General features: G+C 46.7%; 1 protein-coding gene across 2 annotated transcripts in view; it reads right to left on the bottom strand.

The window, feature by feature from the left end:
- Window positions 1–8,406, bottom strand: part of med13a (mediator complex subunit 13a) — a 72,250-nt gene extending 63,844 nt beyond the window's left edge. For both annotated transcript variants that reach the window (XM_030360401.1, XM_030360402.1), the window contains exons 1-2: window positions 7,755–8,406; window positions 1–17 (exon numbers count right to left, since the gene is read on the bottom strand). The exon at window positions 1–17 is cut by the window's left edge and continues 218 nt beyond it. In XM_030360401.1, the coding sequence (XP_030216261.1) occupies window positions 1–17; window positions 7,755–7,820 (83 nt within the window). In that variant the 5' untranslated portion in view covers window positions 7,821–8,406. The remainder of the gene's footprint in view (window positions 18–7,754) is intronic.
- Window positions 8,407–12,500: the final 4,094 nt, after the last annotated feature.

The raw sequence follows: 12,500 nt of genomic DNA, 5'->3' as shown, positions 1-12,500 counted from the left end.
ATGCCCGTCAGGTCCGCCTGAGAGAGGGGGGTGAGAGCAGACGTCAGCCTCAGGTCGTGGTGGAGCTATACCCGGGCAGCGCCTGCCGGGAGACTTTCACCTCTTGCCCACTGCACCGTCCGTCAACGGATGACGGAAGGCGTGGCTGACGGATGGGGGAGTAGTCTTTGCAGAGGCATCCGTCAGCCAAGCCCGAGCATACGCGATCTGATTGGAGGACGGATCCGTCGCTGGCTGAAAAGTTGGAACATTTTTCAACTCCTTGACGGAGCCGACGGATCCAACGGAACGGATGGATCCACAACGCATTACGGCTCCGCCCCATTCAAAGTCAATGGGATCCGTCAAGGGTCGGATGCAGTGGGCAAGAGGTGTTAAGTCAACACCTGCCGTCTGACTGGGTTACATATTAGAGCAGTCGCTTTGTTTGGTTTGTTTATTCTTCCACTCTAAATTCAAAAAGTAAATTCTGGACACTGCACCTAACAACTCTTACAGACTGGTTAGATTGTTGCAGAGCAGTAAACAAGAAAGTCCATTCATTTCCAATGGCAGGAAGTGTAGGGCTTGCAACCTGGCACTTTCGGCAACCGAGGCAGGCTGCTCTGCGTAGCTATGCGGTTCAAACCCGTACTGGGATGCACAAAGAAATACGTACGTTACACGAAATAATACGTCAGCTTTCTAGGCCACCAGTATGTTATAGGCGTAAAGGTGTTGAAAAGCATTTAAATCCTTGGGTATAAATCCTGTTTTATGGAGCCCATGGTAGACAGCCCCATCCACGCCCCCACACGCCCTCTCCCCTACACCCATCCACACACACAATCGTGAGTGAATGCCACCCAAGTGGCTGGCTGTGGCGGGGGAAATAACACAAGATAGCTGACCGAAGGGAAATGTTAACCGTTAATCAATACTACTATTGGTTACAGATAACGGGATGATGGATACTAAATGCCAATTTTGATTGTCATGATCCTTGATGTTTTCTGAACGCACTGCAATATAATACAATGTGAGCTTAGCGGCAAAAACGTTTTTGTTTTTCTGTTGACTCACAAATGCCTCTGCATGTCCAACAGGACAACACTAAGTTGAGCTTAAGACTCACTGTGTGCTTGAGTGTGTGTGTGTGTGTGTGTGTGTGTGTGTGTGTGTGTGTGTGTGTGTGTGTGTGTGTGTGTGTGTGTGTGTGTGTGTGTGTGTGTGTGTGTGTGTGTGTGTGTGTGTGTGTGTGTATTTATGTGTGCCTGCGTCTGTGCCTGCGTCGTTGCCTGCCTGTGTGGTGTAGCGTGGGCTTAAAAGAGACAGAGCAAAAGCGATGGCAAGGCCCAAAACTGTTTTGAATTGTTATTTTCCACAACTTTGAATTGGAACGACCCAGCCGACCGCCCTCAGCCAACGCAGAAACCACCCGTTCCCTCTAAATGTAAATGAAAAACGCACTGGGACATTTGTTTGTGTTCATTCTCGGGGGGAGCTTTGCCTATCAAAATGTGGACTCCAGCATGTTGGAAACACGGAGGAAAGGGGGAGAGAGGGAGAGAGAAAACAAATAGAATGGGCGAAAACACTTAGAGCTTGTAAATGTGGCCTAACCACCTTAATCCTCATTAATGGAGAGTGCTGGGAGGTCAGGAAAAGGGTGGCTGAGGGGGGTGTATGTGGGGGAGGCGAGGGGGTGAGGGTACTGCTGGTGGTGTCTCCCTTTATAAACGATGCCTGGCTTTTATTGGCAGAACAAAACACAGAGGGAGGGATGGAGAGAGGGATTGGGCGGGCGTTGGGGGGGGCAGAGAAACAGCATGATAGGCAGTAAATCAGGGGCAGGGTTATTAAGTGTTAAACCAGGAACATTATGTGCCACTGCCGCCGACAACCGCCACCACGTCTACCGTAAACACATAAAACAAACACACACACGCATACACACACAGACACACACACAATAAAACGCTGTGTCTTGGAGGGGTCTTCGTCTCCATTTCAGCCTTTCTAATCTGAATCACTCAAGCTGTCCCTGATGCTAGCTCACCGCCAGTGCTCCCTACGGCCACGGTAGCCTTCGCATGGCGCGCCGTCGGGGGCTCTCTCCCCGCGCCGCGGGGCCGAGCTGGGCTGAACTGGCTGTCCCGTAAGCCCTCCAATTAGGCTAATCTGTCACACTTTAAAAGGTGGTGTTGATGTCGGGGGTGTTTGTGTTCCTCGGGGTGGGGGCGTCTTATCTGAAATCAAGTGGAGAGGCTCTAATACTCAGCCCACAACCCCCGCCCCCCCCCCCCGCCCCCCCCCCGCCCCCCCCCCCCCAACCCTCAAGCGAGAGGTTTGCCGCCGAGTGCGGTGGCGGAGGTCTGCGGTGGTCCTGCTGCCGAGCCCGGGGGGGATCAGCCCAGAGATTTGTGGTGTGAGCAGCAGCAGGGAGCTGGGGGGGGGGGGGACAGAGGGGGAGAGGGCGGGTGAGGGCGGGTGAGGGCGGGTGAGGGCGGGTGAGGTGGAGTGGTCCGCTGTGGTAGCGATTGAGAAGAGGGTTAGGGTGGGGTGGGGGGGTGGTGGAGGGGGGTGAATTGTCAAAACAGAAGAGCATTAGTTGGCGTCAGGCAGCACGGAGCCGGATCACAACAACGTGCTATGTCATCCAATAGACAAAAGCTCGGACTGGACACACACACACACACACACACACACACACACACACACACACACACACACACACACACACGTGTAAACGCATGCATACCAGTGAACCGACATCACCGCGACGCAGTGGCGTGAGCGCGCGCCGGTCAGCGGCAGTTCATGTTGAGCTGTTGTGCTTGATATATATTTATAGCCTCCTTACACAACGCCGTGCAGGTCAGCATGTTGAAATAAAGCCATGACCAGACTGGAAGGCTCCGGATTCTCTCTGCACGCGCTGCAGGTGTTTTAAAGGGCATGCTGCAAAAACAATTTATTATATTGCTTTTAAATATGTTATTTCTTCCCGAGTATATGTATTTCATTAGATTGGATTTATTATGCACATAAACTTATCTAATCTCTTATCTTAATAAGTCCGCTCAGAGAAACCAGAGACACATTTCCGATAAATAGCGTGCGCTTGCACCTTGTACCACATAAGCAATAGAAAAGCCTAAATGTGAAAAACGCAACACAGCAGTAGTGGTGTCATCATTACCATCGTCGTATAATAAAATAGGAGAAGTGAAACCGTTTTAATGACAGTTCACATGGTCTTGTGTTCAGCCTGTTGTGTTCTCACTCCGAGGTGCATGGCAGTGCATGCCACCTGCGCATAGCAATAGGAGAATATCTGAGCACTGACTGCACACAAGGTGGAAGGTAGAACCGACTGGACTTGTTTCCCAAGCGCCGCACAGTCCATATAATTCCAAGTTCAACAGACCGGTTTTATGTTCTGCAACTCGTAAACATAAAAAATCCCCAGTATGTTTATAGATTTCTAAGGAAACTAAACCTTCGATCTTGCTCTCGTCCTATTTTCTTTTTTATCACCAGTTTCAAAGGGCTTAAAAAACGCCCCGGCCTCACACATTCTCTGCCTTTTGTCTCTGAAAATGAGAACCGGGGAAAAACTTCCGACAATAGCCCTCCGCTCTCACTCACCACTGCAATTACCACGCTGCTCACAAAGAGACGGGCATCTGGCCTCCAAACACTGAGCCTATATAGTGGGCTGGCCAAGACACACACGGGACTGGCTCCCGTTCAGACAGCCAAGGATTCTGTGTGGCGCTCGCTCCTCGATAAAGTCGGGCCAGAACGCAGTGTTGTTGTTGCTGCTGCTGCTTCTGCTGCTGCTGCTGCTGCTGCTGCTGCTGCTGCTGCTGCTGCTGCTGTCGTTGTTGTTTCAGGGTAAATTTACTCCTGTGCCCAGTGGGTGCATAGTATTCATGGGGTTTGTACCACGACTAGATGCTGTGGTGTTCTGGGGCGATGTGACTCAGTGGTGAGGTAAGTGGTACAAATAAGTCTCAAGAACTTGTCGGTGGGGGGGGAATGAAATCACCTCGCAGCGTCCGTGAAATGGTTACCAGCGTATGGATTGTAGATGGTTGTTGAGGTTCTTTTTGCGCCACACTTTTTAAAATAAGAAAAACAGTGTGTTGAGATTCTGACAAGGGGAGATTCCCATTTATATAAGCTCAATATGGATAGGTTCAACTTGACATTTCTTTGTAGAACCAATTACATTAATTTATATCTTCTAATTCTATTTTTTAATCAAACCTTTGTATTTGACGTTTATATTGCCTGCTTCATAAAAAAAAAAAGAAGAAACAAATAAAGTCACTCAAATGAAGACAATAAGCCAGCTTAACTGCTCCTTCACTGACGTCGTCATCAGCTTATTTCTTGATATCAAAACAAAAGGCTACACAGCTTTCACTTCAAGACAGCATTAATCCCCTCCTGAGAATCAGCCCATCCCAAAGGTTCTCACCGACTCATACCTTGTTGATGGTTTAATTTGAACTCTTGTGGCATGATGCACGAACAATAATAACCTGGCGCTGTACAACCTGTGGTGAGAAGTCATCCAACAGTTGCAGCCAACATCTTAAATAGACAGTGAACACAATGTACCCCAGGCAACGTAAGGATGCACGCAGCAGGTACCACTGGGGTTTATCGGTCGAGCAGCGATGATCCTGTCACCGTATGCTGGTGGATCGAGAGAGCACTCCGGAGCCCCAACATCTTTCTTTATGTATCCTTTGCATCGATCGATCAGACGGCAACCATTATAGGTTCCCGTTTACTGGATAAAGAAGTCTGTTGAATTATCTGTCAGAGAAAACTGTGATCGTTATCAGTTACAGATAACTAAGAAAACGCACCTTCCAAAGCATTCCTCCTCTTTAGAGTCTTTGTCCAACGGTGGATCTGTTGTTCCGCTCACTTTGACAAACGAGTACGATGACACCTCGACATAAAGAAACGCTGAACCCCGCCCCTCCCACCCTCAACCCCTGAGGTTTCTTCTTCTCCGTGACCCTGGTCATCATCCAGGCCTGCCTTATCCCGGGTGATTGTTAAGGCTACGCACCGACGCGACCTGCCATCGGAAGAACTAATGTCCGTCGTGACAAAGACTTGGAAGCCTCAACCTTGGCGCTGCAGAGGATAAAGGTGCATTGCAAAGCACTTACATGAGTCATCGCTGGGAGGTCACCAGTCAATCAGAGGTGATCCATTAGTTATTGGTCGACATTAATGGAAGAGTTACACATTATGCCGGCTTCTGCCAGAGCCCCTCACCCTAAGAGGGGACACATCGGGGACAATATCCAAGTAGCAGATTGCTCTATCAAGGATAAATGGGCCTCGCACAGTTGTTCTGTCCGTCCTTTCAAAATAAATGATTGGCAGCCTATGTGTGCCCTGGGAGGGAGGTAGAGGAAAGACGGCAGGCAGGGAGAGAGAGAGAGAGAGAGAGAGAGAGAGAGAGAGAGAGAGAGAGAGAGAGAGAGAGAGAGAGAGAGAGAGAGAGAGAGAGAGAGAGAGAGAGAGAGAGAGAGAGAGAGAGAGAGAGAGAGAGAAACAGAGTCATAAACAGAGAGAAAGAGGGAGTCAAAAGTCTTTCTATCCAATGATTGTGTCTTCCTAATGGGTGTGGATTTTGTCTGCAGATCCCATACTGTGAATGAAGCAGTTCAACATCCTTCACGCATGAACATACGTGCTATAAATAAAACAATTTTGCCGTTTATATATATATACATATACATATACATAATTTCTATATATTTACAGTTGGATGACACACTAGAGTGCCTCTCTAGTGTGTCTAGTGGCAGCACAGCGAGAGGTTGCCATGAGCCGTCAACTGAACTGAATCACATCTCCCATCTTTAGCAGAGCGGGCAAAGGCAAAGCCTCTTTTCTGTTTGAGCTAGCCAGGAGCAAAACTGCGTCGGAGCATCAGTGTCGGAGGGGAACTTAAGACTCAGGCCATTTTGATTGAGTTGGGATGTTGTCTCAAGGATGAGGGGGGAGGGGGCATGTGTGGTCGACTTTCGCAGTGATGACACGTTGCCACTTCCAGCTGCTCAACTGTCATCTGGGCACTGTGGTGGTTGAGCATTTTATTTTTCAGGGCAACGGACAAACCAAACAGCTGCCTTCCTGTCTGTCTTCAAGTTATGGCACGAGCAACAGGTGGAGCTACTCAAACACTGCCCTACTACACACACACTACACACACATGCACACATACACAAACAAGTACAAGCGCACACAAACACACAAAAAGAGTTTGGCCTTTCGCTTTGCATTGACCTGGACAATGTCATGGGCACTGAAAAATCACATTTAGGTTTCATTTCGATTTTCAGCCTCATTAGAAGAACTGCTACTTTTAGCTTATTTTGTCAAGTTGATCGTTGTCGAAAAGTATCTAAGACCAAATATAGTTATAGGCCTATTTATAACCAGGTAAGTAATATAAAGAGGGCATGAAGTAGTATCATAAAACAAGTACACAAGTGTGTCAAATCAATGAGAGTGAGAAAAAGCTAAAGCACCACATCGCTATGTGCATCTGTTCTCGCCATAAAACCACAAAGTGGAGTCTGTTCTGTGAATGAGTCATAACATAACAGTGGTGTTTTGCTTAGTGTCTCTGCGGGCAGGAAAATGTCTGTCAGACAGGCCGTGCAGACCCTGCATGTTGACTACAGAGCCTCGGCTCACTTCTCTTCCAGGGAAAATGCCTGTAGTTGAGGTCTGACGACAAGCCAATTGATTGGAGCAACAAACACCTAATAGTCACGTTGAATGAAGCAGGTCTTTGGTCCAGGAACACTATAGCTCCGTGCTACATTTGTATAGACATGGATAGGGCGGTTTTATTTATTTTTAAAGGAGGCGCTCACCAGGAACACAGCCACAACTATTTTGGTAACTTAACCAGCCATAGGTTTCAACATTTGGGGTCAGCTGTAATATTGCTCACATGCATAATCACTGCATTGCAAAGTGAATGCGATACAATTTTGCGAGAGCAATGCTTCCCTGTCCGAAGAAATAAAAACAACAACCACAGCCTTTATAATTAACCACTGTCCCAGAATGCTTGCCAGAGATAGTATAATCGGCCTGTGGTCAGAGCCCAGATCGTATAACTGATGCAACGTGCACAATAAACACGAGATGAAGCCATGTACAAACAACATCTTGGCTTACTGTCCAACACATTGCATTTCCAGTATAAATCAAACGGCGTTCGTGATGAGCATGTAACATTGGAATGTTGGCAACACATAAAAACAAGTGTCCTCGTATTGACCGAAGCAAACGCGATTTTGCACGAGAAAACTGGCAAAGTTGCACACTCCGTAGGAGTGCTATTACGCGGTTACACACGGAACGTTTGGCAGAAAAATGCCGACGGTGTGTGCACAGTTCTGCAAGATCAAACGTTTAGCAGTCTCCGCTGCAGAATTGTGCACATAAAGTAAAAAAGCAACCAGCAAATGTCAACCCGTGACCACGTCGTTACAAGGACACTGCCAAACGTGTCACCAGCGGCGTTATAATGCATGCATTAAAAGTGTGTTCCAAAGTGCTGCTGAACTCGGCATGGAAACAGTGCTGTCAGCCCGACAGGCCGTAAGCCTGCTGCTGGGAGCTAAGCTACTATCAACTATGCCTGTGTCGCTAGCGTTAGCTTAGCCCTTTTCAGCTAGTTAAAAATGGCTGCTTTCCTTTAGTTTTAAATCTCTTACCAGACAGAATAGATTGGAATGGCAATCCTCCAAGCTGGCCCCGTTCGGTACAAAACAAGAACTCATCCTTTCACTGCTCCGTCGCACATTCCAGCATTGCACTTTTCCCGGGAAATAAAGGACTGCGGTGGTGTTTTCTCTTAGATGTGCTGGCTAATCAACCAGAATAATTTTTTTATAACATTTGGCAGGAGCAGAGTTAATTCAACAACCTTCCGACTGCAGTTGTCAGTTAATTATGAAAAGCTGCAGCTCGAGACTATCCGTTGTCTACGTCGTCATCCCAAAAGCACGGAGGAAAAAATGGAAAGTACAACAAAAATGTTGATAAAACAAAAAGAAAAGGAGAGCAAAGAAGCAACTCTCCCCCTCCCCCCTAGCCCTAAAACGGTCTTTGCTTAAAAAAAAAAAAAAAAAAAAAAAAAACGTCCCGTCTACTCCTCCATCGCGGAATTCTGCCTAAAAAACGAAATGCATCCTTTAAAAAGCATCCGAAACCCGGCGCGGGCCTAGAATGTTGCTATTATTTTCAACATAATTTCAGCCTCGGTTCCTGTTGGTTTCCATTTGAATTCATGGATTCCTTTCTTTAATGGCGGCCACAGGGACAACTCTGCCTACCAAAGCCTATTGGCTCGTTCGTGGTCATGAGGGGTGTAATAACACGAGAGTGATAGGTATTGCCGCCAGGCGAGCGCAAGTGGCGCTACTGAGCAACAGATTTTGTTACTAATGATCAAACCTATAAACTCGGTCACTTACACAGTGCACCACCTAGTGCATATGGTGGTGCACTTACAAAATAAACCTGACCAAGTATCATCTATTCATCGGATTCAAGGGTATAGGGGAGTCTTGACAATTAGACACTGCATCTGTAAAGTAAATGTTGCCTATTTATTTAACCTTTTAGTGTCGACGGAGATCTAAGCACTTGATCTGGTGGTTGCATTATAACCCTTTATTATCAACCAGCATTGATTTAACGGTTATTTTCTAGTCAACTTGAAAAGTGCGCAAAATTAATTTGCAAATAATCCTTGTCATGTAATAGCAACATTTTACAAATGTAATAATACTATTATGATTAGTAATGATCATAATAATTATGATAATGATAATACTTATAAATAAAAAAAATATTATTGGATTTCCATGACCTCAATGTCATGCAGTAGCTGACCATCTATTTTTTTTTCTCCCATAATTGTTTTCTTCCCCAAGTCTTAAATCCTTTTTTATGCCTGTGTCTGGAATTAATTATGGAATAAAGGGGCTGTTAACATTCTTGTTACTATTAATGACTTTCTAGGAATTTATTTTTAATTACAAGATAATGTAGGCTTAAAATGAACATAATCAGTCATGGTAGTCTGTTTTTAAATCATTTATTCACTGCTAACTCATGGCCTTGCCAGACATATTCTTTCAGAATAATCGTGCACTTCTGTAATTATGAATGATGGACTTAATACTGTCTCGTCTTTATTTGGTAGCTTATCCAGTCTGTCTATTTTGATAATATTGCTGCGAAGACAGGATTAGATTTCCACACAGCTAGCTGGCATTCCTCAATATGAAAAATATTTAGACAGCCTCTTTCCTCATGTGAAATACAAACAGTGACAACCATTCGCACACACAACAAGCACATGAATTACGCGTGTGACCGTATGAAATATGACAACACTCTTATTTGATGATACAAAAAAAAAGAAAAGGGTCCCTTTTGCCACAGACAACCCAGCAGTCTACATATGAATGAAGTGATGATTGACATTGATTTGCCGTATCATGGGCCATCTCTCAGGACCACAGAGATCTGAAACCAGGATCGGAACCTCAACACAGAAACCCCACAGCAACAGTCAGTAAATAATCTGGATTCAGCTCTTGATCACCGGTCCCAAAGCAGTCGAATCGCGATAAGATCTGCCCTGTAAGAAGAACAATTGAAAAGTAAGCAAGAATTAATGTAACATGCAGCCATAATGGGTGAGGGAAGACGATCGCTATCACAATCGGTGATAATTACCCAACCCCCCCCCCCCCCCCCCCCCCCCCCCCCGCTCCTCATCCCCTCACTTATCGGCTGCTGCCTCTTATCAAAGTACCGCAGAGACACGTTGTCATGCACTCTCTGTTCAAAACAAGCAGAAAACAAGAGCCATGAAAGGGGGGGAGGGGGGGGGGGGAGGAGCTCCTCTGCTTCGGCGCGGCATCTGATCCGACACGCACGGTAGTCCCTGACATTGTGTGCATGCGTCAGAGAGAGAGGGCCCCAGCATGTCGCACATGGTTGCACAATTAAATCCCGTCGGGAGAGCGAATGGTAAATTGGGGTGGAGATCGTGTAAGAAGAATACACTTTATTAATTAAATGGTGGCGGGCTGGGTAGAGGATATGGAGGAGGCAGCTCATAGCAATGGGGATCAGAATGAAAACAAAAATAAGACTATAAGCTTTTGATCTCTTCAAGGTGGTAGTAGTAATAAGTGCGCGTGTGTGTGTGTGTGTGTGTGTGTGTGTGTGTGTGTGTGTGTGTGTGTGTGTGTGTGTGTGTGTGTGTGTGTGTGTGTGTGTGTGTGTGTGTGTGTGTGTGTGTTCGCATGTGCATACTGCGCATCGGTGCATGCACGTGTATATACTTGTACACGCGTCCGTTCTGTGCCTGACAGCGTACATGTGCATATGTGCATACTGCGAATCTGAGCTTGCATGCGTGTGTGTGTGTGTGTGTGTGTACCCATTAACTTGTGTGTACTGTGCATGTGAGCATGTGCATCATACGGCTATAGGAGACCGAGGAGCTGGGGGATGAAGGGCTGCCTGTTCCCGAGGCAGATCGTTTGACATACTCGAAAAAAGCTTTGTGTGGATCGATACGGTTCACCTCAACACTCTGGAGGAGAGAGGGCCCCTTGATGGCCCCTTGCTCTGGGCTCTGGGCTCCAGGCGGTCCCCACCAGCCACCAGCCAGTCGGAGCCACAGAGCGGCACACGGGTCAGCATAACAGTCCCGGTCAGGAGCCCCGTGACGGTGCAACTCTGTTCTAGGAGGTATTAGTCGTTTTCCATCTCTGCAGCAGAGGGAGGGTTGGGGGGATGGAGGGGGTTGAAGGGGGTCAACAGGCTGGTTCATGTTCAAATTAAGTCCTAGTCACTAGTCCTTTGCAGCCATGAAACACACGGTGGTGACATGAATGTCTTTTCGGTTGTCATCCCAGATCGCTCTCGCTCTCTCTCTCGCTCTCTTTCCCTCTCATTTTGTGTATGCGAGAGAGAGAGAGAGAGAGAGAGAGAGAGAGAGAGAGAGAGAGAGAGAGAGAGAGAGAGAGAGAGAGAGAGAGAGAGAGAGAGACACACACACACAAGTGTGTCCTTTACAGCAGAATAAAGAAAAGCAGCTTGGAAATGTCACAAGGTCGAGGTTTGAGTCATAAATACCCCTTTCACAATCCAAATACTAATGTGTGCTTTCCTGCAGGTGCGTTTTGCTGCCGTCAGCTTTGGGCTGCCTGTTTGTACACAATCACCTCCCCGAGGGCGAGGGCATGCAATTTAAGCGATCTCTGCGTGATTTCATATGAGTGGGATCCTATTTGCCTCTCGACGGAAGTCAAAGCTTAAAGGGAGGAAAACAAGCAGATTGAGAACATTGAGCCTTGATATGAGATGGGCTCCCTGGATGGAAAAATGGCTGAATTGCACCCTTATACAAGCAAACAGAACAAACCCCAAGTTTTAATATTCTCACCTACTCTAGTAAAGGCTAGAGTGATTTAAAGTTGATTTAATTTTTTCCATGTTCCACATTTAATTAGGACCCTTAATGGGAATGATCGCTCACACTGATTACATTTCTACAAAATAAAGCAAACTGACCTGCGCTCAGATCCACAGAGGGGTGGAAACAGAACCAGTATCGAACCATACTGGTTCGATACTGGCAGCAGTAGTGGGCCATAAGGGAAGAGAGTCAAGTGTGTGAATTGAATGAATCAAAACACAAAGAAAAAAATACATCTTCTGTATTTGATCTGCACTTTAAGTAAGCGACCATGAACTGCAGTGTGCACTGAATGTATGAGTGTGATAATGCGCTCACCACTTTGACAGGAGAGTGGTCGATACTTACGGCAAATTACCTTTATTGAACATTGCTCAACCAATGTAATCAGGTTTACGATTCTTTGTTTCAGGCACAGGCCTTAAATGAGGTAGAGCTAAGGCATCTTGCCCACGGATTCCAATGAAGACTGTAGACATTTGGGTTCAAACCTACAGCCCGTCAGCCGGGAATCAAACCCCCTGCACCACTAGACTATCAGAGATGATTGTTCATTAGTGATGTAAGCAAGCATATACGTACGAGAAAGCCCTTTGCGACGTGTTCCCTCAAGGTGCTCCAGTCCTCACAATGTCAATGTCATTGGATCAGTGAATCTTTTTTCTTCATGTAATTTAATCTCAGCCGTAAGCCTCAATAAAGAAACAGCCTCACTGCAAGTCCTAATTATGGAACAAGAAGCTGTGTCAGCATCGTGTGTTGTCCCCCCCCACACACACACACATCCTCAGACCACCCTGTGCTTAACTAGCCAACCTGTGTAGTGGCAGAGCCAGCAGGCCCCCACTCTGGGACTCCTTAACGCCATGTCAGACAGGGTCATGCAGGGGCACTTGAGCTGCTCTTTTACCCACTCACTTTTGTTAGTTAAACGCTGGTTTAGTGCCCGGCCACT

This window comes from Gadus morhua, chromosome 7, assembly GCF_902167405.1.
Source record: "Gadus morhua chromosome 7, gadMor3.0, whole genome shotgun sequence".
NCBI classification, from domain to species: Eukaryota; Metazoa; Chordata; class Actinopteri; order Gadiformes; family Gadidae; genus Gadus; species Gadus morhua.
Note: the sequence above shows the minus strand (reverse complement) of the source record. Positions and strands in the feature narration are given on the sequence as shown.